This window comes from Tympanuchus pallidicinctus, unplaced genomic scaffold (genome assembly GCF_026119805.1).
Source record: "Tympanuchus pallidicinctus isolate F22 unplaced genomic scaffold, pur_lepc_1.0 scaffold20, whole genome shotgun sequence".
NCBI lineage: Eukaryota > Metazoa > Chordata > Aves > Galliformes > Phasianidae > Tympanuchus > Tympanuchus pallidicinctus.
This window is the reverse complement of record NW_026294722.1, coordinates 3,013,433-3,037,730: the sequence shown is the minus strand read 5'-3', so window position 1 is coordinate 3,037,730 and position 24,298 is coordinate 3,013,433. Positions and strand designations below refer to the sequence as shown.

Below are 24,298 nucleotides of genomic sequence, written 5' to 3'. Positions count from 1 at the left end.
TAAGAATTTTTAAGTGCATGTTAGTCATTATAAACCATGATTTTTGCCTACTAAATTTTTCAAGTGTTAAAGTATTTTACAGAATGCTGTATATTTTTATTTCAAGGAATGTTATAAATGCAGTGTTAAGTAGATGGCTGTGAAAGGCATATTTTTCTTCCTCAAGGTATTTTTCTTATTTAGTGATTGACATTGAACTTACTTCTCTTATTTAGCTGCAAACCATTCCATCTGTTGCTGTACTGAGTGATAGGAAGAAAATTTACAATAGTTACTACATAGGAGGGAAACAAAAAACCAAAACACCACACCAAAACTGTTAAACTGTTTACAACTTGGTATGCTAGTGTAACTGAAGCTATAGTTTGAAATTGAAATAAGCCACAAAATGAGTACAAGCTCTGCAGTAATGCAAACCAGCAATGTGACAGAACTATTAAAATATATCCTCTTAACAAAATTTAAAAAAAGTGAATATTTAGTCATTTGTTTTTCCCCTTCATTCTGCTGCTAAAGGCTGAAATTGTCTGCAGCTCTAGATCCATCTCTAGAGTGCATGATGGCATGCTGCCTTTATAGGCCCTACACGTGTGTGTTCCCAACACAGCAGCAAGTTCACAAGCAGAACATGGACTGTGGTTACCTGAAAATAAGTAAATCTGACAAGTTTATAACATCTTTTGCAATTGCTTGTGATCCTAATACACACACACAGGCTGTATACTGTATATCTAGCAATAATATTCCAGAAGGGAATACATTTACAAGACTGTTAGGAGGGAACCTGTCTTCATAGTGGATCATTTCTGGGAGTGATTTAGTGTAGACAGGAAAATAGAGCATACCTGCTGTTAATTTCAAAAGCACTGTATTGTAACTTTGGAGAGGAAAATAATCTTAAGGAAGGTGTTATTTTTGTTACGTGGCTTATGGCTGGTGCTTTTCCTTTAGTGAATGACAACAGGCTTACTTGGAGAATGTTTTATACTGCCATTGTTTTTATGTTTCCTTTTCTGGGCTAGCTTCCACTTCTTCGTATTCCTCAACATCTGCAGTGGCATCTTGGTACTGCTGGTACTCAGAAACAAGGTCATTGGTGTTTCCCTCTGCTTCAGAAAACTCCATCTCATCCATGCCTTCTCCAGTGTACCAATGGAGAAACGCTTTTCTTCTGAACATAGCTGAAAACTGCTCAGAAACCCTGATGAAGAGCTCCTGAATGGCCGTGTTATTGCCAATAAAGGTAGCTGCCATCTTCAGTCCTCGCGGTGGTATGTCACACACAGCCACTTTGACATTATTAGGGATCCACTCCACAAAGTGGGAGCTGTTCTTGGTCTGGACAGACAGTAACTGTTCATCCACTTCTCTGGTAGACATTCGGCCCCTGAAGATGCATGCCACAGTCAAATAGCGCCCACGACGGGGGTCGCAGGCTGCCATCATGTTGCGTGCATCAAACATCTGTTGAGTAAGCTCTGGCACTGAGAGGGCTCTGTACTGCTGGCTACCTCGTGCTGTTAGAGGAGCAAAGCCTGGCATAAAGAAATGCAGGCGAGGAAAGGGCACCATGTTAACAGCCAGCTTCCTCAGATCTGCATTCAGCTGACCAGGAAAACGGAGTGAGGTTGTAACACCGCTCATTGTTAGGGACACCAAGTGATTGAGGTCACCGTAGGTGGGATTGGTGAGCTTTAAAGTTCTAAAACATATATCATATAGTGCTTCGTTGTCGATGCAAAAGGTTTCATCTGTATTCTCTATTAGTTGATGGATGGAGAGGATGGCATTATAGGGCTCTACAACTGTGTCAGATACTTTGGGTGAAGGAACAACGCTGAAAGTGTTCATAATTCTGTCGGGATACTCTTCTCTGATTTTGTTGATGAGGAGCGTGCCCATACCTGAGCCCGTACCACCCCCAAGAGAATGGATGAGCTGGAATCCCTGCAGGCAGTCACAGCTCTCACACTCGTTCCTGACCACATCCATGACATTTTCAATCAGTTCAGCTCCTTCTGTGTAATGGCCCTTAGCCCAGTTGTTTCCAGCACCTGAATTACCTGTAAGCAGAATTACAGAAAGAACAACCACATTAACAAGAGTAGGGTTTTTTTTTAGGAGAGGTAAAGGCAAGTTTGGACCATTAGCCTTGGTTGGTTTGCTAACAACAAGCTGTACATACCATGAATAAAATTGTCAGGTCGAAATAGTGGGCCAATTTTGCTAGATCGTACACTGTCCATTGTACCAGGCTCCAGGTCCACCAAGATAGAACGGGGCACATATTTATGGGCTAGGACAAAAGGAAATGAACAACTACTGTTAGAAATAAGAGACAGACTTATAATCTATTCAAAAAAATTCAAGCCACCTACAGGTCTTGGGGAGGGGATTTCTTTAATTCTATTAATTCTTTTAACCTTCCTGTTGGCCCTGCAAATTGCTGACGCCCTGCGTGCTGTGCACTTACAATAAGCCTCATTGAAGTACACGTTAATTCGCTCAAGCTGCAGCGATGCATTCCCACGGTAGTTTCCAGCAATATCAATTCCATGTTCATCACTTATCACCTCCCAGAACTGGAAAAAGAAAGAGGTTCAAAGTCATAATTAATTCATTTTTTCAGTGCGATGTGTACAGCATGAGCTCTGCTGCTCTTGTGCCGGTGGCTGCACACAAGGAGGGAACTGTGCCTGAAGCAAGGAAGGCTTTGCCATTTGTTAATTAGGCTGAAGAGGGTGGAAGAACAATCTGAGTGCAAAAAATGAATGAAATGCAATAGTACCCATCACAGCAGGGATCCTCATCATCCCCCTGCACCTAATAAGTTCAGGAGAAATGCTTAGTAGCCCATTTATGCTGGTTGGATTATTGCCTGTGCACTTTTAAGGTGGAGACCTCAATTCATTCCTTAGCGATAAACTATTGTAAGTTTAAGCAACACAGAAATAGTTTAAATAGCACCAGTATTTGGTATGAATGTAACAAAAACCCAGTGTTGGGGCAGGGAGGGGTGTCTGTCATGGACAAGTGGGGCTGCGGCATGGCAAAGCTGTCTCAGCAAGTATGTTTTATCTTGACATTCATATGGCTGTCCTGTGCTGGGGCTCTTATCTTGGAGCTGCCATAGTGGCAATGTAGACCCACCCAGCTACTATAATGACCCAGCTATTCTAACTTTAAAGATCTTTTGGTTTAACATCCAGTCTCATTTTAACTGTACAAACACAACACTGCCAACATGTGCGTGGTATGTTTATGTATGTGTGCTACTATATAGGTCCTGTTAGACTTAAGTGGTTCCCAGGGCAAATACAATAGAAACATGATTCACCTTTCAACCTTCAGAATGGTTGCACTTAAACTGTGTCTAGCATTACATTTCCTGGCCATCCACAGCTTCACGTGTCAGTAAGAGAAACCAAGGTGACATTTGCAAGAGCGAGAAATGGAGGAAGAACACAAGGGAACAGCACTTCAACTACCATGCTTCTTCAAAGACACCCCCAGTCACTAGTTTTTACTTTTATTTTTTGGTACTACTTCCTACTAATGAACAAAAAAGAACATTTAGGACATCACACAGCAAAAAGTAACATTTGGGTTTTTTTTCCTCCTGGTACATAAAGTTAGCAGCAACTGACCTCTCTAAACCACTGTTTAACCTACAAAAATGGACTCCAAACGACACAGCTGTCTCTCATAGGAGGCTAGTAGGCAGGAGTCCTTAGCTTAGGAAAGCCTAATTGTTCACTGATAGCACAGGGTGTTCTGCAGAATAACACAATCCCATACCAATGATCATTATGTGGCAGTTGGTGCTGTGCACCTGAACTAAAGTACTGCCATGGCAAATTTGCAGTCCTGAAGTCACTGGCTCCTTCACTTGTCCTGGTAATTTGTAGACTGGATTAATGCCCCTGGGAACACAATCCCAGCACACTCTGGAGCACTTACAAACACTGTAATACAGTCATTGCAGATGCTTCACTCTTTGAGTTTCAACCTTTGCATGAAGAGCAGGTCCATCTTACTGTGTTCTCATCAATATACTCACTTTCATGGCTAACATTTTCTTCATCCTATCCCCGAGTCAACAAAGCAATTGACCCTCCTTCAAAATCCCCATCTGTTAACGATGTTTGACTCGGTAGCAATGATAGCACTTATTCCTAATAAGTAATATTGAAAGACCATACCTTAGCTCCAATTTGGTTTCCACACTGGCCAATCTGAAGGTGCACGATCTCACGCATTTTGTGTAGCTTAAGTGTTGGTAGCTGCAACCTGGCACAGCTTTTCCAACTGCAGTCCCTAGGAGAAGCCCTCGTTCTGCTGCTGTATCAGCTACACCCAGCACAGTCTGCCCCTCAGGGCCCTTTTATACTGCTGGGACTGTCACTCTGCCAGCAAGGGGAGTAGCTGACTTCTCACAAGTGGCTCATCAGATGTTTCACAAGGAGGCAAAGCATCTACTCGCCGCTTGGAAGAGACAATTGTCACATAGACACAACACTTAATTCCAGTTCTTTGTGCAGCAGTGTGACTCCAGACTGTGTGCACCGCATTGGTGCTTATGTAGAAATACATATTCATGTAGGAAGAGTACAAGCAAAAATGAACAGCACTAAGTACCTCTGCTTCTACCACATAAACTGTACTCGTAATGAAAGTCACACACTGCAACATCCATAATAAAGACAATAACAGCTTCTGAGCATTAATTCCCTATAATGACAACATTAGCACACTGCCCGGCAAACTTGCAGTTCACTATTAAGCATCATTTGCAGTGTACAATTGCATGAAGAAGAGTGACACCAGCAAGAAAAAATACTTTGTAAGACCTGAACATAACAGTGCACTCCCAATTCCCTGTGTGCTGCTCAAACATTTAATAGGAATCCATAATTTTCAGCCAATCTGAGAACTGGGTCAACCAGTGACCAACTTGCACAGACGCCTTCTCTGTCCCCACTCCTCTCTCCCACCACTAAGAAAGACAATATTTCTTATATTATTTTTCTTATTTTCTTGTATCTGAGGCGTAGCATTGGAATTCTCCAGGAAAATGCTGGAGTGAAATCCCAGTTCTGGTGCAATTTGCTATAACGCCCATAGCGTGAAATGCTTCACTGCACTTCAGGAAATAATGCAAGCCTGAGAGAAACGTGACTGCTGATAAACAGGGCCAATATCATTGAGCAACAGAAGCCCAGGATGGACTGTCTTCTGGAAACAGAGTACTTTGTTTACGTCAGATGACTGACACTGCTTTGCTAGTGTTATTTTTAAGGATAGGAGAAAGAACTATAATTAGGAAAGCACTTTTGGTTATTTTGCATGAAAAGATGGCACTGCAAGGACTTGGCTTTTTGAAAGTAACTTTTACCACATTATGGGTTACTAATGATAAGGAATCTATGAGCTTTCATTTTGTTACAAGAGAAAAATCAGCTTATTCCAGACTTCCCCACCACAGATGACTTCCACTTTCCCACCAGCCAATGCAGGAGCAGATAACTACTTCCAAGACAAAGTTTAGCAACGCAGCCGCATCACAGAAAGGAGCTAGGAAACGCTCTGTCACTCCCTGCCAAGCTATAAACTGTCATTAAAAGCAAAATCCATAATAAAGTAACACGTAAAGTAAATAATGATCTATAAGTAAAGAACTCCAACAGGTCAAGGCTGTGCCCACCACCCTTTGGTGCAGAAGCCTTTTTCCAACATGGAGCCTGACCCCCCACAGCCCTTCTGCTGGGTTCTGATTGGGGGCTGCAAGGACACAAGGTGTCAGACAGCAACTAACAGCAAATAAGTGTTACTTAACATATCCAATGTGTTAATTTACAATAACTAACATTTATGGAGAAGCCAAAGACCCCAATTTTTTGTCCAAAATATGGACAAAATTATGTTTGGCAACATAATTTCAGCAGCACTCACTGAGGGCATTTCAGGGCATTTCACAAGCAGGGGGAAAAAAAGAAGAAAAAAAAAAAAAGAAAAAAAAAAAGAAAAAAAAAGGGAAGTGAAGGAAATATGCAATATACAATCACGAAACATTGTTTTTGTCTCTTGCTAAAAATACCTCCTGGGAGTCATATGCCTCCTCTGAAGCAATTCCTAATGCAGCCTTTATTACTATTGCATGTGACACAAGGAATCCCAGTGCTTTGTAGAAGTGCTTTTGTGCCTCTTTTCTGGCCCTCTATAAGAGCGCTTCTATGTGGCCTCACATCTCCCTTCGTACCAAACCTGTACGAAAAGCACGTTTCTCTCTAGGTTTTGTTTGCAGCTCTGTCACGCTTCATTGCTGAGAAACCTTGAGCCTGTTAGCTTCTCAAGTACACTTCCCAAGGGACAGACATTTGCTGCTGCAGATTAGCAGCATGTGTCACAAGGGAGAGAGGAGACGTGGGGAAGGGTTGGCTCTGAGCAACTTTTGGCACAGCAGAGATTAGGGGCAGCCTGGCACAGAGCCCAGCTGTTACCAGCCTGTCCCCCAGCTCCTGTTATCAGCCTGACCGCTGCTTCCACCACCATCAGAGTGGGCCTGAGATACCAAAGTCTGGTGATGGGTGTAAGGAAGGACCACAAGCAACCTGCATTTGTGGTTACTGGGTTGTTTGATTGTTTATTTGTTCTTTTTTTTTTTTTTTTTTCCTTATTTTTTCACTTTTCACCATTCCAGCACACATTAGCAACAAATATACATATGCAGGGTGGCATTCAGGGACGTTTTTTTCTAACGTAGTTTTGCTTAGAAGGAACCAGTTTTTCCACAGTAGCGGAGAATATATTTTAAATTTGAAATGAAGAGCCACGAACAACATCCTCAGCGCTGTAACTCACCTCATCCCTATCCCAGCCAGCCCGTCCTTTCAATGGCTCTTTCAGACCCGCTCTGCGCTGCCGAGGGGCAAGCAGCCACACCTGCCTTTCAGAGACCCGGCCCGTCCTGCCGCAGCCCCGCTCAGCTCTCGCCGCGCTGTTGGCTTTTTTCCCTTCCTCCTCAGCGCCTCCGTTTCTCTGACCATTAAAGGCACCGTCCTCGCGCCTCTTACAAAACGCGCTGAGAGCCGGGGAGGAGCTGCCTGCGGGCTGCTAAACCTGCTTACAAAGCGGAGCGGGTGGTCTGGCCGCCTGCCCCGGCAGCCCGGAGGGAACTCTTTGCCCCGGCCCGGCGCAGCGCCGCAGCCTCACAACCCGCCGCGCTGCTCACAACCCCCTCGCACCTCCACAAGCGCTCCAAGCGCTTCCCGCGGGGCCGCGCCCGCAGAGCCGAGCGGAGCCGCCCCGCCCGGTCCCAGCCCATCGCTGGGGTCTCCGCCCCGCCCTTCAACGCCGGCGCTGCGGCCGCACGGGGCAGGGAGGTGCTGCGGCGCTCGGCATGGCCGGTCCGGCGCGGCGCCTCGCGGCCCTCCTGCTGCTGCTCTGCGGCTGCCTCTACCCCTGCCGGGCCGGTCTGTACGTCAAGGAAGGGCAGCACTGCTACAAGCCGGCCCCGCGCAGGGCGCCGGGGCTGAGGTGAGTTCTCTCGTCTCTCGCGGGCCGCCGCCCGGCTGCGGGTTGTCCGAGCTGCCCCGGTCCCCTTGCCGCCGTCTTGCCGCAGCCGTGGCGCCCGGCAGCTTGGCGAGGCGGACATCGTCCGGGCGCGGTCGGGAAGCGGCTCCGGGCAGCCCCGAACCCGCGGCTCCGGGATCCGCTGCCCGATCTGCGGCTGTCACGGGGCTGAGGGAAAAGGTCGGCACCGCTCCGCCGTCACGTGACCCGCGCCCCGGGCCGGGCGTTACGAAATGCTGGAAACTCCCGTGTTGTGGTTTTTTGTTTGATTTATTATTTTTTCCTTTTGTCTTTAAATTCCTTTAATTTCCATGAAAATTCCCCTAGTTTGCCTGAAGATGCAGGCAACCAGAGCTCTTCTTTGTCTCCATACAGAACCTACCCCCGGCCTCACGAGTACCTGGACATCGCCAAGCTCCCGCAGAGCTGGGACTGGAGGAACGTCAATGGCGTCAACTACGCCAGCACCACCCGCAACCAGCACATCCCTCAGTACTGCGGGTCCTGCTGGGCCCACGGCAGCACCAGTGCACTGGCAGGTACTGAGAGCTGTGTTCTCACCACCAGCCTCTTGCCCTCGGTGATCTGTAGCTCTTTGCTGAGCAAAGGGTGTTCGGTTTAAGCTTAGAAAACAGCTGATACAAGAGCAGCCAAAGATCACGTGAGGGGGGAGTACTGAGGTGGTTAAAAAGCTGTTTGCAGAAGGATTGTATCTGTAGTACCTGCCAAGCTGCTATCTAGAGCAGGAATTCAGCATTCTGTTGAAGGACGCTTATAAACAGGAGGGAGACTGACTTTTTATGTGGCCTGACAGCAATAGGACAAGGGGAATGGTTTTAAACTAGAAGAGGGGAGATTCAGGTTAGATGTTAGGGGAAGAATTTTCACTCGGAGCGGCGAGGCTGTGACAGTGCTGCCCAGAGCTGTGGGTGCCCCATCCCTGCAGGCTCCCAGGGCCAGGCTGATCTGGTGAGAGCAGCCTCCCCATGGCAGGGGTTGGGGCTTTAAAGTCCCTGCCAACCCAACCCATTCTATTATTCTTCTTGGAGGGGCAATGAGGGTAGAAGCAAATACAAAAGCAGTCTGTGTGTCCCCATCCCTTTGTTGGTAGCTCAGCCTGCTGCACCCCCTGCTAAGGCAGCAAAAGGCCCTGCTGTGCTGAGACATGAGGAAATGAAAGTTTCCACTTATGGGAAGGGCCCTGTTAATTCAAATGAACTGACTACCACAGCATACAGACAAAGCTCTGTGAAAGTGTAGCTGAATGTCACATGTCTAATAGGGTTAGAAGAACGGTTGTGTCAGTTAAGATTGTTAATGCCCTGTGAGAAGCACCTTGTAAATATCGATTAGGAAGCCTTTCTGTCAGGTAAGCAGCTGTTTCAGAAAAAATAAGGCAGCAGGATGGCAATACCCATCCGAGAGCAGATGGTGAGATGTTTTTGCAGCAGTGTGGGTATACTTCTCTGAAAGTTTTTTAACTGCTTCAAGCTTGTGACTGCTGTTCCTGGAGCCAGACAGCTGTGCTGCATGGGCTTATGACTAGCAGCTGGTTTCATGATTTGTATTTTGATTTGAATTAAGAGCTCAAGGGCACTTCAAGGGTTTGAACAGATCTTATTATCTGCATCTTGTTGCTGAGCTTTTAATGGAAAAGGCTTGTAATGAAAACCCACAGCCACTCAGCCTGCCTCGTGCTATGTGCCTTTCTGCAATAGAGGCTTTTCCAACCACAAAAACTGTTGCTTACAAGTAGTTACAGGTTCACTGAAGGAGGCAGTTTTAACATTAGATGCAGTGTTTAACAGCCCAAGTGCTCCAGTAACAACTACTTACTGCTACTTATACTTTTATTTTTTTATATTGCAGATCGAATCAACATAAAGAGGAAAGGTGCATGGCCTTCTGCCTATCTCTCAGTGCAGAATGTGATTGACTGTGCTAATGCAGGATCCTGTGAAGGTGGAGACCACACGGGTGTTTGGATGTATGCCCATGACCATGGGATTCCAGACGAGACCTGTAACAACTACCAAGCTAAGAACCAAAGTATGATGCCTGTTTGCTTTGCAGTAGGGTTTCTGTCCAAATGCAGAAGATCTTGATCGCTTCCTGGGTTTTGCATTTACTCGTTCCTGCCTTTCAGTGTAGTACCTGCTGCCTGACTAACAGAACAGGTTTCTGTGTGTCTTCCACTCTAGCTAGACAGCATAACGCGAATCGTGTCCAAACAAGCTAAACCACCTAAACTGTCTAAATTTGATCTCTTAAGTCTGCGATACACAATCTCTAATGTACCAAAATACTCAGGAGTATCTCCTCAACCTAAAAAAAGAAGAAATGAAATGTTTGTTCTAGTATTACTGGAATGATTTTTGTTTTTGTAGAGAAGCACGCTGCATCATCCAGCATTTGTGCCTATTCTGAAAAGAACAGTAACTAATGATGATAGAAGCTCCAAGTATAATTTCCAGAAAAACAATTAGTTCATTAGAGATATGTATCAGTAATTATTCCTTACAGGATCTTCCTCAAATTAAGTGTAAAAGAAAAAAAAAAAAAATAGCATGGTATCATTAATTCACTTGAAGAAAAGCATTCTCTTGTGGTGATAATTTCTTTCACTTTGCAGAGTGCAAGAAGTTTAACCAGTGTGGAACCTGTGTCACTTTTGGAGAATGCCACGTGATTAAGAACTACACCCTCTGGAAAGTTGCTGACTATGGTGCTGTCAGCGGAAGGGAAAAAATGATGGCAGAAATCTATGCTAATGGACCAATTAGGTAAATAAATACACACATATTAAAACCAAAAGGTAGAAAAAAGGAAAACGTTTATGTACTAGTAATGTTTGGATTGAAATATCTGGAACTCAGTCTAATGCCTGAAGTGAATTTCTGTGCTCCAGCAGATGTTAGCAGCTCTGCACTAATGCACACTTCAGCTTGTTTGTAGATAAACTGAGCTCTGAAGTCAAAATGCAAAAAAAAAAAAAAAAAAGGGTGGTGTTTTTTGTGGGTTTTTTCTTTTTTGCTTTTTAGCCAGGCCTCCAACCTGATTCCTGTGTATAAAGCTGCTTGCTCTGTTTCATTACAGCTGTGGTATAATGGCTACTGAGAAGCTGGATGCTTACACTGGAGGACTCTATACCGAGTACAACCCCTCACCCACAGTGAATCACATTGTATCTGTGGCTGGCTGGGGTGTAGAAAATGGAACAGAATACTGGATTGTTCGTAACTCATGGGGTGAACCCTGGGTAAGGAAGCATGGGAAGAAAGATGCTTACAGAATTACTTTAGAGGAACAGTGGAGTTTTCTCCACTTGCAGAGAGGTAGTTTTTCTACTTGCAAGGGGAGTTTGCAGCTAGGGAAAATAAAACTTTCTCTGAACTAGATTTTCAGTTAATTAAAAATGGGAACTGCCTAAGCTGAGGACTGAGATACTTGGCTAAAACCACTTAGCTAACGTCTACTTGATCTCAAATGCTGCCCTTTGTTGGGCACACGCCTTCTGTACAGGCAGCTGCAAATAGGTTGGTAGTAGGCAAAAATCAAGTCTTGGATGCAGGATATTTATCTAAAGGGGATGTAAATTCACCATGGCAAATTGCCCCTTCAAACAGGATTGTCCTGTGACCCTACTGCAATGCTTCTGCACTGAATTCCAAGATTCACTTCTAGATCATTCCCATTTAGAAAACAGAACAGATTCAACAGCATAATTATGTTTTCAAAGTCACAACGTCTCTGCTTATACTGACGCAAATTAATTCTCTGCAGGGTGAAAGAGGGTGGCTCAGAATTGTGACAAGTGCATATAAAGGTGGAAGAGGAGCAGAGTACAACCTTGCTGTTGAAGAGGACTGCGCGTATGGAGATGTTATCCTTCCTTGACTCTACACTGTACACCTTTTTTTTAGTAACTTTGGAATCTTCCCAGCACAACCTTGTTCTGTTTAAAGAAAAGCCTAAAACTTTCACAGGGCAGCTCTATCATGCTGTTGTGCAAAACTAGCCCAGATAATGCAACACTGAATCTTCAAAGTAAAACAAATAAAAGCTGCCTTCAGAAAATAATTTGGAATTTAAAAATTAAAGAAGTAATTTACCTATGAAAACGGTTGTCTGCCTTGTTGCACAGTACTTTAAATCAGACTGTCTTCCAAATCTTTGTGTGTGTATATATATATATATACTTTTTTATAAAGACAAATTGCATAGTGTACTAAGACAGAAAAAGTACACACAGTATTTGGATCTAGAGCTTATACTGAAGTAACAAATAATTGTATGATATTTGCTTAATACTTTATGCAGATTTAAAAACAAACTTTTAACTCTGGACATGATACGCTCGAAAACTAAATCCTCCTTAGTCTACTAGTGAAAAAAATGTTGCTGTAAGTCTTATTGTTTTTATCCAACCAAACCGATAGCAGGATTTAAATCTTTCATTTGTTCCAATTCCTTGCTTTAATTTATGACTAGCTTTGATATTTTGCTTCTAGAAAGGCAAAGTATAAATTGCTACAAGCCAGAGCTTTCCTCCTGCTCACCAATATGAGGAAAGGCTGCAAAATTCTCTTCCCTAAAGCTGAGTCAATTACTAAGTGGCAATCAGTGCTATAGCAAGTGTCACTAACTGCCATTGTCAATTGTATTTAATAAACTGACAACATTATCTTACGTGATTGCATGCAATTTTAAGAGTTTATTAATACTTGTTTATTGCTGTACCTGACAAGAAGTCTCACATGGCAGCGTCGTTAGCTGAGGTAGCACTGCTGTAACTGAACTTGTAGGAGGGCTGCTCCATGCCACAGTATGTAGCAACTATGATGGTTTTTTTATTAAATAACCTCAAGTGAAGTTCCATTACACACACTGGAGCCTGAGCTACAACTTAGGAGGAAACTGTTGAGGGATAGCAGGGAACAAAGAAACATTCCGATGGTGTACAATACAACTTAGTAATCAATCTCCAAAAACAACTGCAAATCAAACTAACCTGTGAATTATGCCTCACTCAAACCTCACCGGTGTAGACAAGAAGCAGAGCAGTTTCTGTTATCTGTTGTCTCTCGGTGGGCAATTTCTGCAACTTACCTTGGCTTTATCTGTCAAAGCAAGAGCAGTTTGTTCATCATCAGAAGGTAAGTTAGGGCTGGCAGAGTGGTGAAGACCCACAAATGAGTAAGGCTACTGGAGTCAAGGGTGAAATTAAGATTGTTGTGCTGTTCTGATTCTCTCTGATATCTAAGAACGTGTTTTAGACTAGTTAGGCCACATTCCAGCAGGCATTAAAGAACTGGAATAGACATTGTACTGGTTAGTTCCATGTGCCTCTTTGCTTTACCTTAGGAAAGTGACTTCACAGTGCCACTAAGGACTAATTCTGCCAAACTGCAATGCCTAGTGTAAGTTAAGTCTCATTCAGCAGAATAAGGGAGTGTAGCAGTACTGGCAATAGCACTGTTAAGTATTAACTAATCAAGTATCACTTAGGTGAATGCAGAATTCAAGTGTTTAGAGGAAGGGATAATAAGCTTGAACGCTGAGAAACGTGAAGAAGTATGATTTGTTTGAACAGCTGGCCAATTTGCAATGGAGGCAGGAACAAACTGCTGCTGATTATCGCTAAGATGATACATGAGGCAGGGCTACAGTCTAAAATGAAGTTTTGTAGGGCAAGTTGTTTCTGCAGCTGTTAATTCAACTAAGAGGAAGTCAAGAACCAAATATGTATGATGATTCTACACAAATAGTATGAAAGAGAAGATCTCATGGAAGTTTAAGCGCTTAGATATCTACCCAAAGATAGGCACAGAAAGGAAGGTTTGAAGCTGTGCCTAGAAAACCTGCCAGCAATGCAAGGGAAGAGCTGAAGAAAGGAAAGATGCACTCCTTGTAGAAAGGAGTGAAGAATCTGTGCACCCAGCTTCTGTCTCAAGCTGTCATGGCAGCCTGGAGTTTCCATTCATAAATCGCTGACAGCAGAAAAGAGCAAAGCGATTTGGTTTTTTTAATTTATAAAACAGTTGGACCTAAAACTTTCACCTTTGTCTTTTAGAAAACAGGTTTCTCAGGAAGCAGATGTGCTTGTAAGGCACATCCAGGCTTGTTTGTGCCCATTTGCCCATTTTAAATACTTTACATCTACAGGAGAAATCCAGGATGATGAACAGAAACAAAGAATGGACTGATACACTGTTAGAAGTCTCTGGAAAAGAACAGACCTTTATTTAAAGAGACATTAAAATCTTGGGCTAATCCCCCACTGTTCAGCATCAACCAGAACAGAGTAGAGATAAGTATTAAAAAAAAACCAAGTCACATCACAGTAACATTTTTGCACGCTTATTTTTCAGACAGCAACAGAATTCTGATGTGGTAATGAAACTTACCAGTAACATTTAGTGCATCTATTTAACAAAAAATAGATTCTGAAGGATACCACTCTCACATCAGATTCATGTGTTAATACAAAACTAACCCTGATTGCTCCAACTCCATCTGTATTACCTAAAATGTGGGTTTTTTTCATTGCAGTATGTGTGTAGCATATTTAGAATTCTAATATAACACAAAGGTGAGGGAGAGGCGTTATGGATTCTCTGCAGCACAGAACTAAGTACACAGATTTTTTCCTTTTTTAGGCTCACAAGATGAAAGCTGACAGCATTCAAGATTTAATCATCAGAGAACTATCTGAAAAATGTTTTTAGTGGAACTACCTGCCCCGTTCTTCAGGTTTTCATATATGTTACACAGAGTCAGAGACAAGTTCTGCAAGTAGCTGAAAAGAACATTCTTTGAGACAAGTCTGCCTTCTGCTGCCCTCTTCAGAATATTCAGATTTATGCTATTTAACATTAGAGAATCCTTCAGTATTGTTTCATCTTCCCAATTGCATTAACAATCCGCTGACAGAAGGCTTAAGGTCACCATGCAAATCAAATGCCCTTCAGCCCTTTCTTCCTTTTTTTTTTTGTTGCTGGGTTGCCCAGTTACAGAACCTCACTGGTGGAGAATGTGTCAGAGCAGCGACCACGTGCTCTGCATTCTTGACTTTTCCACTGCTTAGTTCATCACGATAAAGTTAGATTTGCAGTGAGCTTAAAAGAAGAAATGGAATAAAGTGTTCAGTACATTACTCTGATTTATTTGCTTGCATGTGGATTTCTCTATTATGTTATTAATTAGATTTTAAGAACCAGATCACTTTAGTCCAGGAAATGGGTGTACTATGAAAGACCACTTCCTTCCTTTACTTTCTCTAAGACAGTAGCACCTCTTCAGAAACAGCATTTGTCTTTAAGCTCCTCACTACTACTCAGATTCCTAATTAAAGGAAAATTGCTAAACATAGGTCCATAAAAACAAAATAATCTTAAAATATCTGGTAGGCATTCCTATTTTAGCAATCCTCCTCCTAAGAGTCGTTTACAAATTGTAACAAATACACAAAGAAGCATGACTTACCTATAAACTCAGTGACAGGATCATGTTCACCTTCTGTTTTAATAGTACCTGCAATACTTTCATTCTCCAAGATTGGAAGAAAAAGCTGTACGAAATCTGAGGTATAAGGAGGAGCAATCACATCCAGCACCTGAAATGCAGACAGAACAGGATCATTCTTGCAGGTAGACAAGTGGTAGAGGCAGTATTTAATTCACAGTCTTCTCATAGGCACTCAAGTAGTTGCACTTTTGAGACCTTTCTTCCTCCACGCAAGTTACCAACTACATATTCTTGTGGTACTCTACCCATTACTTTAATACCTTCAGAAATCAAAATTCAGTAGACATGTATTGCTCAGAATCTGCTTTCATACCAATGAGAATTTCTGAACTTGAGGCAAGCTCACTTACCATCCAGACACATAGATCAAATATTAAAGCTTATATCTGTATGTTAACAGTTTTTGCTGCTGACCTCTGTAACAAAGTATCTGATGAGAGAGATATCTGTGTCTAACTTCTCCAGGCATTTGCGGATATAGCTGACCACAGGCAGGACGTATCCTCGACTAAGTAAGTGCACCATTCTATCCAAGAGAGTCTTCTTCAGTTCCAGCTGATAAGGAGGGAAGGGTTGGAGGTGGGAAGAAAACCAACAGGTCAGGACTCTCAAAACAGGACTATTTTCATTGCTTTTTTCATGGATTCAATATCTACTGTGATGCTTGCTAACCGTGATCATGTTCCTTAATTAAACTCTTAAAGCTGCTGTGATAACAACTTTATTCTAAGCAAGCATATATAATATGAAGGAACATAAAAAAGGAATCCTCTGAGAATCACCTGCTCCATTACGTCAAGCTGTGAATGTTCTGTTTCAAAGAGTTTGACAAGAAGCTGTAAAACCTGTGGATGAAGCAGCTGATGGCACGTACTGATCTGCAAACAAGATGAGAAATTCATCTTTAAACTTCACTTTAAAAACCAACATGCTGGGCCTGGTAGAAAAGTTTGCATTCATATTCACTGTCAGAGGTAAATTCTTTTATAAAAAATTATTCCACTACACAGAGCTGACAAATCCAAATATCTGAAGAGAAACAGATCCATCTTTGTATGTTTACTGACTGTGAATTGGATATAATTCTAGTTACAAGGATTAAAATTGCTTTTGCTCTCAACAGGACTTATTTGTACATTTGTACCTCATCCAATAATGCCAGATGAACAGGAGTGTGATCAGTCTGCAGCTGGAAGTACCGGGGCTCTGACACTGTCCAATCCACCCACTTTAATACACCCATTGCCACCACTGGAAACCTGCAGAGGAAGAGATCACTTTAGAAAAGGACCATCCAAACAACCAGCCACCGCTGGAAGATGTTCCAGTACATTCTAATGATTGCTAGAATGTCATAGTCTACCTCAGGCCAGAACTAATAACATTTGAAAAGCTTTGATTGAAAAGTTGTCATCACATCAAGATGAGTCCCATCAAAACAGAAGGAAAAAAAAAAATGGCTGGAGAAAAATTCTTTCTATAAGATACTTCCTACTCAGCACAAAATGCTAAAAGCAGTCAACATAATTAACATACACTCAAAGTTTGTTCCAGTTTGTTCAATATCTGCTATTTCAGAAGACGTATCTATTGCTAAGAAGGCTTCATTGGGAAGACAAAACAATCCCGTGGCAGAGCCAAACATGCTCTGCAATGCAAGAGGGGCAATTTGTCAGTCAGCCAGAATTTATGTCTTCATGAAGGGAGGATTTCAAGAAGTCCAATGGCTAATCTTGAAAGCTGCTTTCAGACCACATCTCACTTGTTCTGAAGTAAGGATGCTCTCACAGAGCTGCCCACAAAGGCACTTCCCTGTAGCATTAGTCATAAAATGGTACTTTCCTTCCAACAAAGAGAAGTTAGGACTGGTTTCTCTGCTCACCTGATGCACTGATAAAGGGTGCTCAGCTCTGCAACCAATTCTGATGCTCCTTTGTTCTCATTGCAACACAGATTGTGAACAGTTTCAATGGCTTTTGAAGTTGATTTCAGCTCATCCTTGTTTATGCTCACTCTCTTGTTCTGAAAAATGCAAAGTTTGAATACAAAGCCCACAAACATACAGGGAGTTTCTGGTTATTTAAGCAAAGGAAGTGTAGCTTGCCATAACCCTACGATTACTTTGTATTTCTCAAAAGTTAGATTCATAAGCAAGCTTTAGAAGAAAAAAGTATCATTGAGCTGAAATAAAAGGATATTTGATTTATTTAATGCCTAGGTCACTGATAATTTTTCTTCTAAAAACTTGCATATGAATCCTGAAACATTTCTCATTAAAATAAACAAACCAAGCCATTTTAAAGTGACCAAGTTAATGACCATGCATTTATTCAGCACAGTTAGACTGCAGGGTGAAAAGAACACATTGTGACCAGGACTGAACTTTACCTTTTTCCACATCTCCACTACACTGGCTGCATATGCCAGTATGTGAATGTATTTATGCTTGTGGTCCTGGTTGATCTTAGCACCTGGCTTAAACAGTGACTGCATGAAGAGGTCCAGAAAGGCAGGCACTCGGATCTGAAGAAAATGAACAGTTCATCAGAGTCAGAGAATTATGAAAAAAGTACATTTTTTATCTGATACGCCTTCCAGAGAATGAGACATAAAAAAATTCCTCCTCAAGAGGAAGTCAGATGGTTTTCTGAAGAGATCTGAAGTTTTGACAACCACACTCAAAACAAGCAAACAAAAGAGCAGAAGGTTACAAACAGTGCAGAAAGCACACTATTATTCAAGTATCCAAACACCATCATTTATTACCAGAACTCATGTGAGAACAAGGCAGCAAGAAACCTGACACACGCCATTTAGGACTGCTCATAACTAACTGCAAAGCTGATTTTGTTGTTTGTTTGTTCTAAGGAAGGAATTTAATTCCTTATCTCCAACCTATTAGGAAGTTTCAAAAATTAATTTATTCTATGTAAAAAGACAACTTGAAATAATTAAAAATAAAAACAAAACAAAAACAACCATGCAAGGAGCCAATGCAAAATACAGTATAAATAGTAATCCCACATTTTGACATCACTTAAAATGGTAGAGGGATGAGCCAGAGTGTAACTTCTGTTCTGTGCTGATACATTTAGCACAAGACCTCAGAATTTTGAGTCCTACTGTAATAGAAGAAGTTTACAGATGTTATGAAGAGACAGCTACTGACCAGTTCTACTGGAGGTGGGTCCATGCTGGTAAACATTTTGAACAAGACAGTAATATCTGCTGGATTCAGAGCTCCTTTGGACAGCATTGCACCGAGAGCCTGGCAGGCACGAGGGTAGGAGGCTGCAGTACCCAGTGCTAAAGTGATCTGACTGGCATCGTGGCCTCTAGGTGAGCAACACAAACATACAAAGCAGCTGATTTTTTTCATTTAGACATCTTGGCTGTAGCTTCAACAACAGGGCACATCTGATGCAACGCATCCTTTACCGTGGCTGATTACAGAAACGGGCCTGTATTTCCCATGTTTGATTCTAAAACGTGCATCAAATAACAAAAATGATTATTTTTAATAGGACACCAAGAGCTGATGACTCCACTTCAGGTCTCCCAGTACTTGATGTGAAACGTCTCTCATTCTATGGATTTTAAGTCTACAGAAAAAAAGTGCTCTATTCCAAGTGATTTCACTCTACCACAGTGTGAATAAAAAGCTAAGAATTCCCCTTTTGCTGGCCTAAGGTAAGTGTGAATGACTAAAAGAAGCAGTTCTACAAATCGTGGTGACTCGTATTCGACTCATGGAGGCAACAGGCACTTACTTCTCATGAGCATATCGCTGAACCTCCTGGGCGATCCGCCTGACAGCAGACCCTCCTTGCTCTTCTTGAGCCAATATGGACATCATAGATTGAGCAAAAAGGTACGTGTGCTCTCCGTGGCACACCATCTTCTGTGAACACACACGTCAAAAACGTTATCAGACAACAAGAAATATGTCTCTTCTGCTGCCTTAACAGCAAGGCTTTCACCAAAATCCACTCAAATGAAAAGGGAGAAGGGGAAGCAATCGATGGCCGAGAAGGAAGTGCAGAAAAGCTGTCTACTGCTGTGCACTGATACAAGAAGACATGGTTACATTGAAAACTTGTATTTGTTAGATGTCAGAGGAAATTCTAGCCTGCTAACCTTCAGTACTATTTAAAAAGTAAGCCAAATAGAAAGCCATCTAAGTCATCACACCATCTCACATTAAAGAACACATGCTATGTTAATTTAGTTAGAAACTTTCACACTGACATGGACAATAAAACAATTCTTTTGATTAGCCAAGGAACTGATTAGGCTGACCTCGAGATCTTGCATTAATGTAAAAGAAGACAGTACTGCTTTTTATGAGGGCTGTTCCAAAAGTAATGCCCCCTGTGTGACCTGGTGTAGGGAACCTGCTTTGGCAGGGAGGCTGGACTCCATCATCTCTGGAGGTCCCTTCCAACCCCTATGATTCTGTGGCTGTATGATGTCGGCCCACCACCTCAGGGGCAGATGTTGGTGCCATGGCAGTGAGGTTGAACCTTCCCACCAATGTCCTGAAATATGCTGCTGCTGTGTGATGGATGGCAGCACAGGGGCAGACTGACAGAACAGCATCTGACATGGGAGTGCGTAAGGAGCAAAGGTGTGCCAATGAACTCTTGGTGTGGGAAAACCTGCAACTACTGGCGTTCATCAATGCTTGCTGAATGTTTATGGAGACCACACAGGGGCTGTGAGCACAGTGATGTGGTGGGTGGTGCCTTTCAGCAGTGCTGACAGTGACCACCTCTGCTGGTGCAGCTTTGTAGGAGCGCAGCATGCAGCTCTGGGTCACTGCTGGCAAAAACGCACAGCTAAAGGTGGTAGCTGCACTGAAAATTGGTGTTTTGTGGCTGAGAATTTGCACTAACAAATTGTGTCGTTGTGCTTTTTGTATCTGTGGTAGTTCCCATGGAAATAAATAAGAGGAGTTGCTTTCAGAGTGACCTACAGACTTTAAACAATCTATTTGATAAACATAGGAAACGCCACACACCTTGCCCAAAACGTTCCTGGCAACAGAACAAACCAATTTTTATTTTTGAATTCATATATAACTCTTCTTTGTAAGATTCTGCATGACTTCATAAGATGCCAAGGTATCCTGCAATCCCACAATGATCTGTACATCCTAACTGGAAAGGAACAAAAACTACTTTTTGAAACATAAAAAGGAATAAAGGACTCACAGCGAACTCTGGGAGGTTTTTTTCAAGGTTTTCTTCCCCTCCATCTAAAATTGTTGCCAGAGATGTACGCAGAACTCTGGAAAACACCTCCAGTTGCTGACAGGCTGTTGAAACACTGGTTATTTCTCCTTGATAACCAGCGTCAGATATAAGCTGTAACAAAACAACAGCAATAAAAAGTCACAGCAGACATGTATTACTTAGTATTTCAGATATCCCAGCAAGTCTAGAACACACAGAATATGAGATTTTCACCTGCATACATTTATTCACTTCATGTTCATGACTTAGACCACACAAAAGGAAAGTAAACCATCTTGCTTTGTTCTGAAATAGATACATTCTAATATTTCCTTTCCCTATCTCAGAGACATAAGAAGCTGAAGTGTTCCATTAAAGCACAAATTGATAGATATTTGTGGTTTGCATAGGAAACTGCACGAATTATATCTTCCATAAGGTATATTATACAGGAATTATACCTTCCATAAGGTATAATACCTTCCTATAAGGAGAGACCATCTTCTGACATGAGATTTCGTGCTTTTACTCTGTGTGAGCCAACAACATCCATAAGGCAAGATCAGAACTGGTGTATTTTGTACTCATAAATACAGATCTGTACATATGTAATAAATACAATTACCAGTAACAGGGCTTTATGCACACACATATATGCCATCTGCAAAAGTCCAGGAGAGGTTTGCAGGGTTTTTTCCCTACAAGTACTTCCCAGTACATACAAAATAAATCTGTTGTTATGGCACAAAAGCAAGGAAAATAAGTAAGGGAAACAGACAGCCTTGCTGTTTTTCTCTTAAGCAGCATACTAAAGTTTCACTGTTAAATCAGAACAAAGGTTTATCTGAAAGCAAATTTACAACCCAGTAAATATAAAAACGTTGCTTAGAAAACAGGTGATGCAGAATTTCCAAACCCCAGGCAGAGCAAAAAAACCTCCAAAAGCAGAACATCAAATTGGAAAATGACATTCACAACTTGTAGGGCAATTTCTTCCACATTTTAATAAGCAGCATCAACAGGAACGCAGATGAGTTACAGGTAACACTACAGCCCACATTTGATGCCAGAACAATAAACCTGTTAAGGATATTCTTACATATTGCACTTCAGTGAATTACCTTCACAGTAAAATTAAGCATTAAACAGTCTGGATGGGCTTCTGCCAACTTGTAGAAGAGATCTCTCCATGTTGTATGTGCTATCATTTGCTCAAGCCAAGCTGGAGTCTGAAAAGATTAAAGCAACAGAAACAATTATAAGAATTTCAACCTGTGAAGATCGTTGAAGTAAGCATTTTACTTTTAAGAATCCAATGAGTTGCTATAAAGGACTTTACCATATCCATATAACTTTCCTAAATTATCAAAACCTCTCAGGAGTCCATTGAAATACTGATGGTTTTCCAAACGTGGTTATTTCTTAACTAAAGAGCTTGGGAGACACCTTTACCCACCACCCACACAAAGACTTCTGCCCAGGCACAAGTGGATACTCATGTATGATGACAACACAGCTTTCATCCATACCTCTCCTTCCTCTGTAAAGATGGAATCTGCTTTCCGAGGGTCAAAGTGCTTGATCAGTAAGCTCTTCAAGTGGTTTTCTACGGTCTCCTGAACTTGCACTGGCTCAACACCTGTACAGAAGGGGGAAAGAAAAAACTTAGTCGATGCAATCTGATCAAGCCTCTTACATTTTCCAATAACATTCTGTTATGGGAACAGGAAGCACTCAACAATTTAGTAGTAATTTATCGTTAGGCAAAAGATGGGAAAAGAGCCATCAGCTCTATTATCAAGCCACACAGTTACACACGTCCAGATTCACAAATTGTCATTCATTTTTCCTAAATGCAGTCTGCACTGAGGAACACAAGCAGGTTACACCACCCATCTTCTATGCTTCCTTCAGCAATCAGGATAACAGCAACGCCAGTAATCACACAATCATTACTGGGTGTTACACAAAAATATCCTAAACGCAAAAGGAATTACCAGGATGGTGCAGCACTGAGAAGTTACACGAGGATAGGAAGGAATGGTAATACTCATCCTGAAGATATTTTTCACGTAATGAAGAATTTAGTGGTGTACAGGACAAATGTAATACGATCCAGTCTCGGATTTACCACCAATTCACATTCTTTTGGTGCAAGCCAGCCTACAGACCCAAGTTACAGAGCATCACCCACTGCACCTGTCTGAATGAGCCACTCTGCCAGCAGGTTCACCGTCTGTGCCACTGCCGTGTAGTTTTCAGACAGAAGTTGGATAACATTCTCTGGAGAACCTCCTGCTTGGAAATACCTGATGGCAAGATCAGAGAAGAGCTGCTAGAAAATTACGTTTAAAGGAGGAAAAAAAAAGGACACCTCTCACATTTCCACATAAAACAGCAGCACGGCACAGGGAGCTGCGCTCACCTTTTCAGTGTGTTAAATATCGACGGCTCCATGATGTAGTCAGGGGTTGAAAACTTCTTCAGGCACTCCTGCTGGACTTCAGCATCATCTTCTCCCTCCCCATCCTCATCATCTTGCTGGTTGCAAACACAACACGTCAGCCACCTCCACTACTTCTGGTGCCCCCCCTCTATTTCCATAGGCAGGCCGTTTTTGCTCACACGCAGCACCGCAGCACACGACCCGTTCCCCAGAGACACGCCGTAACACAGCAGGCACCAACCCAGCCCACCTCGCTGCCGTTCCCTTCCTTTCGACGCCCCTCCGAGCCCCCCTGCCCGCACCGAGGCTCCGCACCGAGGCTCCGCCCGCCCAGCCGCCTCATGCCCGCCGCCGGGCCGCCCCGCGCCCTCAGCGCTCACCGCTCCTCCGTCCGCTTCGTTGCCCCACTCCGCCGCGCCGCCCTCGAAGTAATCCGCATCCTCCATGGCTCCACGGCCAAAGAACCGCGGCCACAGCCGGAACCAGGCCGCGGCCCGCCCCTGGGCGGAGCGACGCGGAATGGCGGGCCGGGCTGCGGGGCGGGGCCGAGGGGCGGCGCCGGGGCTCGGAGCGGTTCGTTGCGGTTCGTTGCGGGGCGGAGGTCGCCGTGTCGGGGCCGCGGGACGAGGTGTGGGCCGTCAGCTGGAGAACGGGCCGAGAGCGGGACTGCGGCACGCGGGAACGCAGCGCCCACACGAGCGGGAGAGCGGCGGAGTGCTGCGGATCCGGCAGGCAGAGCCGGAGCGGAGAGAACGGTTTCGGAAATAATGAAAATCAGTCTGAGAGCTTCAGTGGAACAACTGGCCCTTGGTTTGAACTGCGCGCTCTCATCTGTGTTTCTCTCATTTCTGTCCACCTCAGCATACAAAGAAGAAACAGCACTCAGGCTGACCCAGGTGTCCCCGGCAGCTTTTGCTGTCCTGCAGCGCATTGCCCACCCAGCACACCTGGCTCCTGTGTGAAAAATCCTTCAGCTGCGGTTCCCAAGGAGCGAGGGTCCGATGGGGCACGGAGCGCCGATATCTGAGCTGGATAAGCGCTCAGTGCGGCACTGCGGCCATTAGGGAACTGGGAGATGTGGGTGAAGGAATGGGGGAAACCCTTTTTGTAGGGGTGGGGATGGGAACTGCTCCTCTGAAGGATGAACAGATGCACCAGGTACCTAATGGCGATGTTTAGAACCCACCCGTTTATCCAATTTTGTTACTGGTCTTTTGAGCAAATTGCTGAACAGCTTTGAGATTTCTAACCTGAAGTGCTTCATGTGGTACAGGTATGAAATCACCAAATTTCATTTGGTTTCCTGCCTGCAACAAGAGAGATATCCCAGACTGAAGGGCTGACCTCCAACAAAAACGTTTGCCTTCTAGCCCAATTTTTTTAAATACCCATCCTGGAATTCTGTGTACGCTCATTCTCTCTGCTCCTTGCCCCCTACAAATTGGTGCTGAAAGAACTCGCGTTTTGCATTACCCCTCTGCAAATCAGACAATGCAGTTAACATGAGATAAGGCATTAA

At 43.3% G+C, this 24,298-nt stretch overlaps 3 protein-coding genes across 4 annotated transcripts; 1 reads left to right on the top strand and 2 right to left on the bottom strand.

Moving 5' to 3' along the window:
- Window positions 1–851: 851 nt before the first annotated feature.
- TUBB1 (tubulin beta 1 class VI) lies at window positions 852–7,100 on the bottom strand. Of its 2 annotated transcripts, none has more exons than XM_052684332.1 (4): window positions 6,862–7,100; window positions 2,474–2,582; window positions 2,186–2,296; window positions 852–2,063 (listed from the first exon to the last, which is right to left on the bottom strand). In XM_052684332.1, the coding sequence occupies exons 3-4, from the start codon at window positions 2,244–2,246 to the stop codon at window positions 1,000–1,002; spliced, it is 1,125 nt and encodes a 374-aa protein (XP_052540292.1). In that variant the 5' UTR covers window positions 2,247–2,296; window positions 2,474–2,582; window positions 6,862–7,100; the 3' UTR covers window positions 852–999. The 2 variants fall into 2 exon arrangements, with proteins under 2 accessions (XP_052540292.1, XP_052540291.1); XM_052684331.1 differs by lacking the exon at window positions 6,862–7,100 and adding an exon at window positions 4,203–4,376.
- On the top strand, window positions 6,807–12,261 carry CTSZ (cathepsin Z). Its single transcript, XM_052684330.1, is given in 8 exon segments — window positions 6,807–6,937; window positions 6,939–7,185; window positions 7,187–7,536; window positions 7,948–8,111; window positions 9,442–9,621; window positions 10,205–10,355; window positions 10,669–10,831; window positions 11,356–12,261. Coding segments are annotated over 8 exon segments (1,485 nt in total). The 5' UTR covers window positions 6,807–6,821; the 3' UTR covers window positions 11,470–12,261.
- A 1,531-nt stretch (window positions 12,262–13,792) lies between these two features.
- Window positions 13,793–23,297, bottom strand: NELFCD (negative elongation factor complex member C/D). Its single transcript, XM_052684329.1, has 15 exons — window positions 23,160–23,297; window positions 22,759–22,874; window positions 22,533–22,642; window positions 21,863–21,972; window positions 21,455–21,562; window positions 20,313–20,465; window positions 18,870–19,000; window positions 18,269–18,434; window positions 17,488–17,622; window positions 16,982–17,121; window positions 16,244–16,358; window positions 15,882–15,977; window positions 15,514–15,654; window positions 15,058–15,187; window positions 13,793–14,690 (listed from the first exon to the last, which is right to left on the bottom strand). The coding sequence occupies exons 1-15, from the start codon at window positions 23,223–23,225 to the stop codon at window positions 14,656–14,658; spliced, it is 1,752 nt and encodes a 583-aa protein (XP_052540289.1). The 5' UTR covers window positions 23,226–23,297; the 3' UTR covers window positions 13,793–14,655.
- Between the last annotated feature and the right edge of the window lie 1,001 nt (window positions 23,298–24,298).

Coding starts and splice junctions, on each gene's coding strand:
- TUBB1 (XM_052684331.1), bottom strand. CDS start 4,259: ATGCGTGAGATCGTGCACCTTCAGATTGGCCAGTGTGGAAACCAAATT. Junction 2,297..2,473: donor GTACTTCAATGAGGCTTATT/GTAAGTGCACAG, acceptor CTTTTGTCCTAG/CCCATAAATATGTGCCCCGT. Junction 2,064..2,185: donor ACCTGACAATTTTATTCATG/GTATGTACAGCT, acceptor TTCTGCTTACAG/GTAATTCAGGTGCTGGAAAC.
- NELFCD (XM_052684329.1), bottom strand. CDS start 23,225: ATGGAGGATGCGGATTACTTCGAGGGCGGCGCGGCGGAGTGGGGCAAC. Junction 21,563..21,862: donor TCTTTACAGAGGAAGGAGAG/GTATGGATGAAA, acceptor TAATCTTTTCAG/ACTCCAGCTTGGCTTGAGCA. Junction 17,623..18,268: donor ACCCACCTCCAGTAGAACTG/GTCAGTAGCTGT, acceptor CATTTTCTTCAG/ATCCGAGTGCCTGCCTTTCT.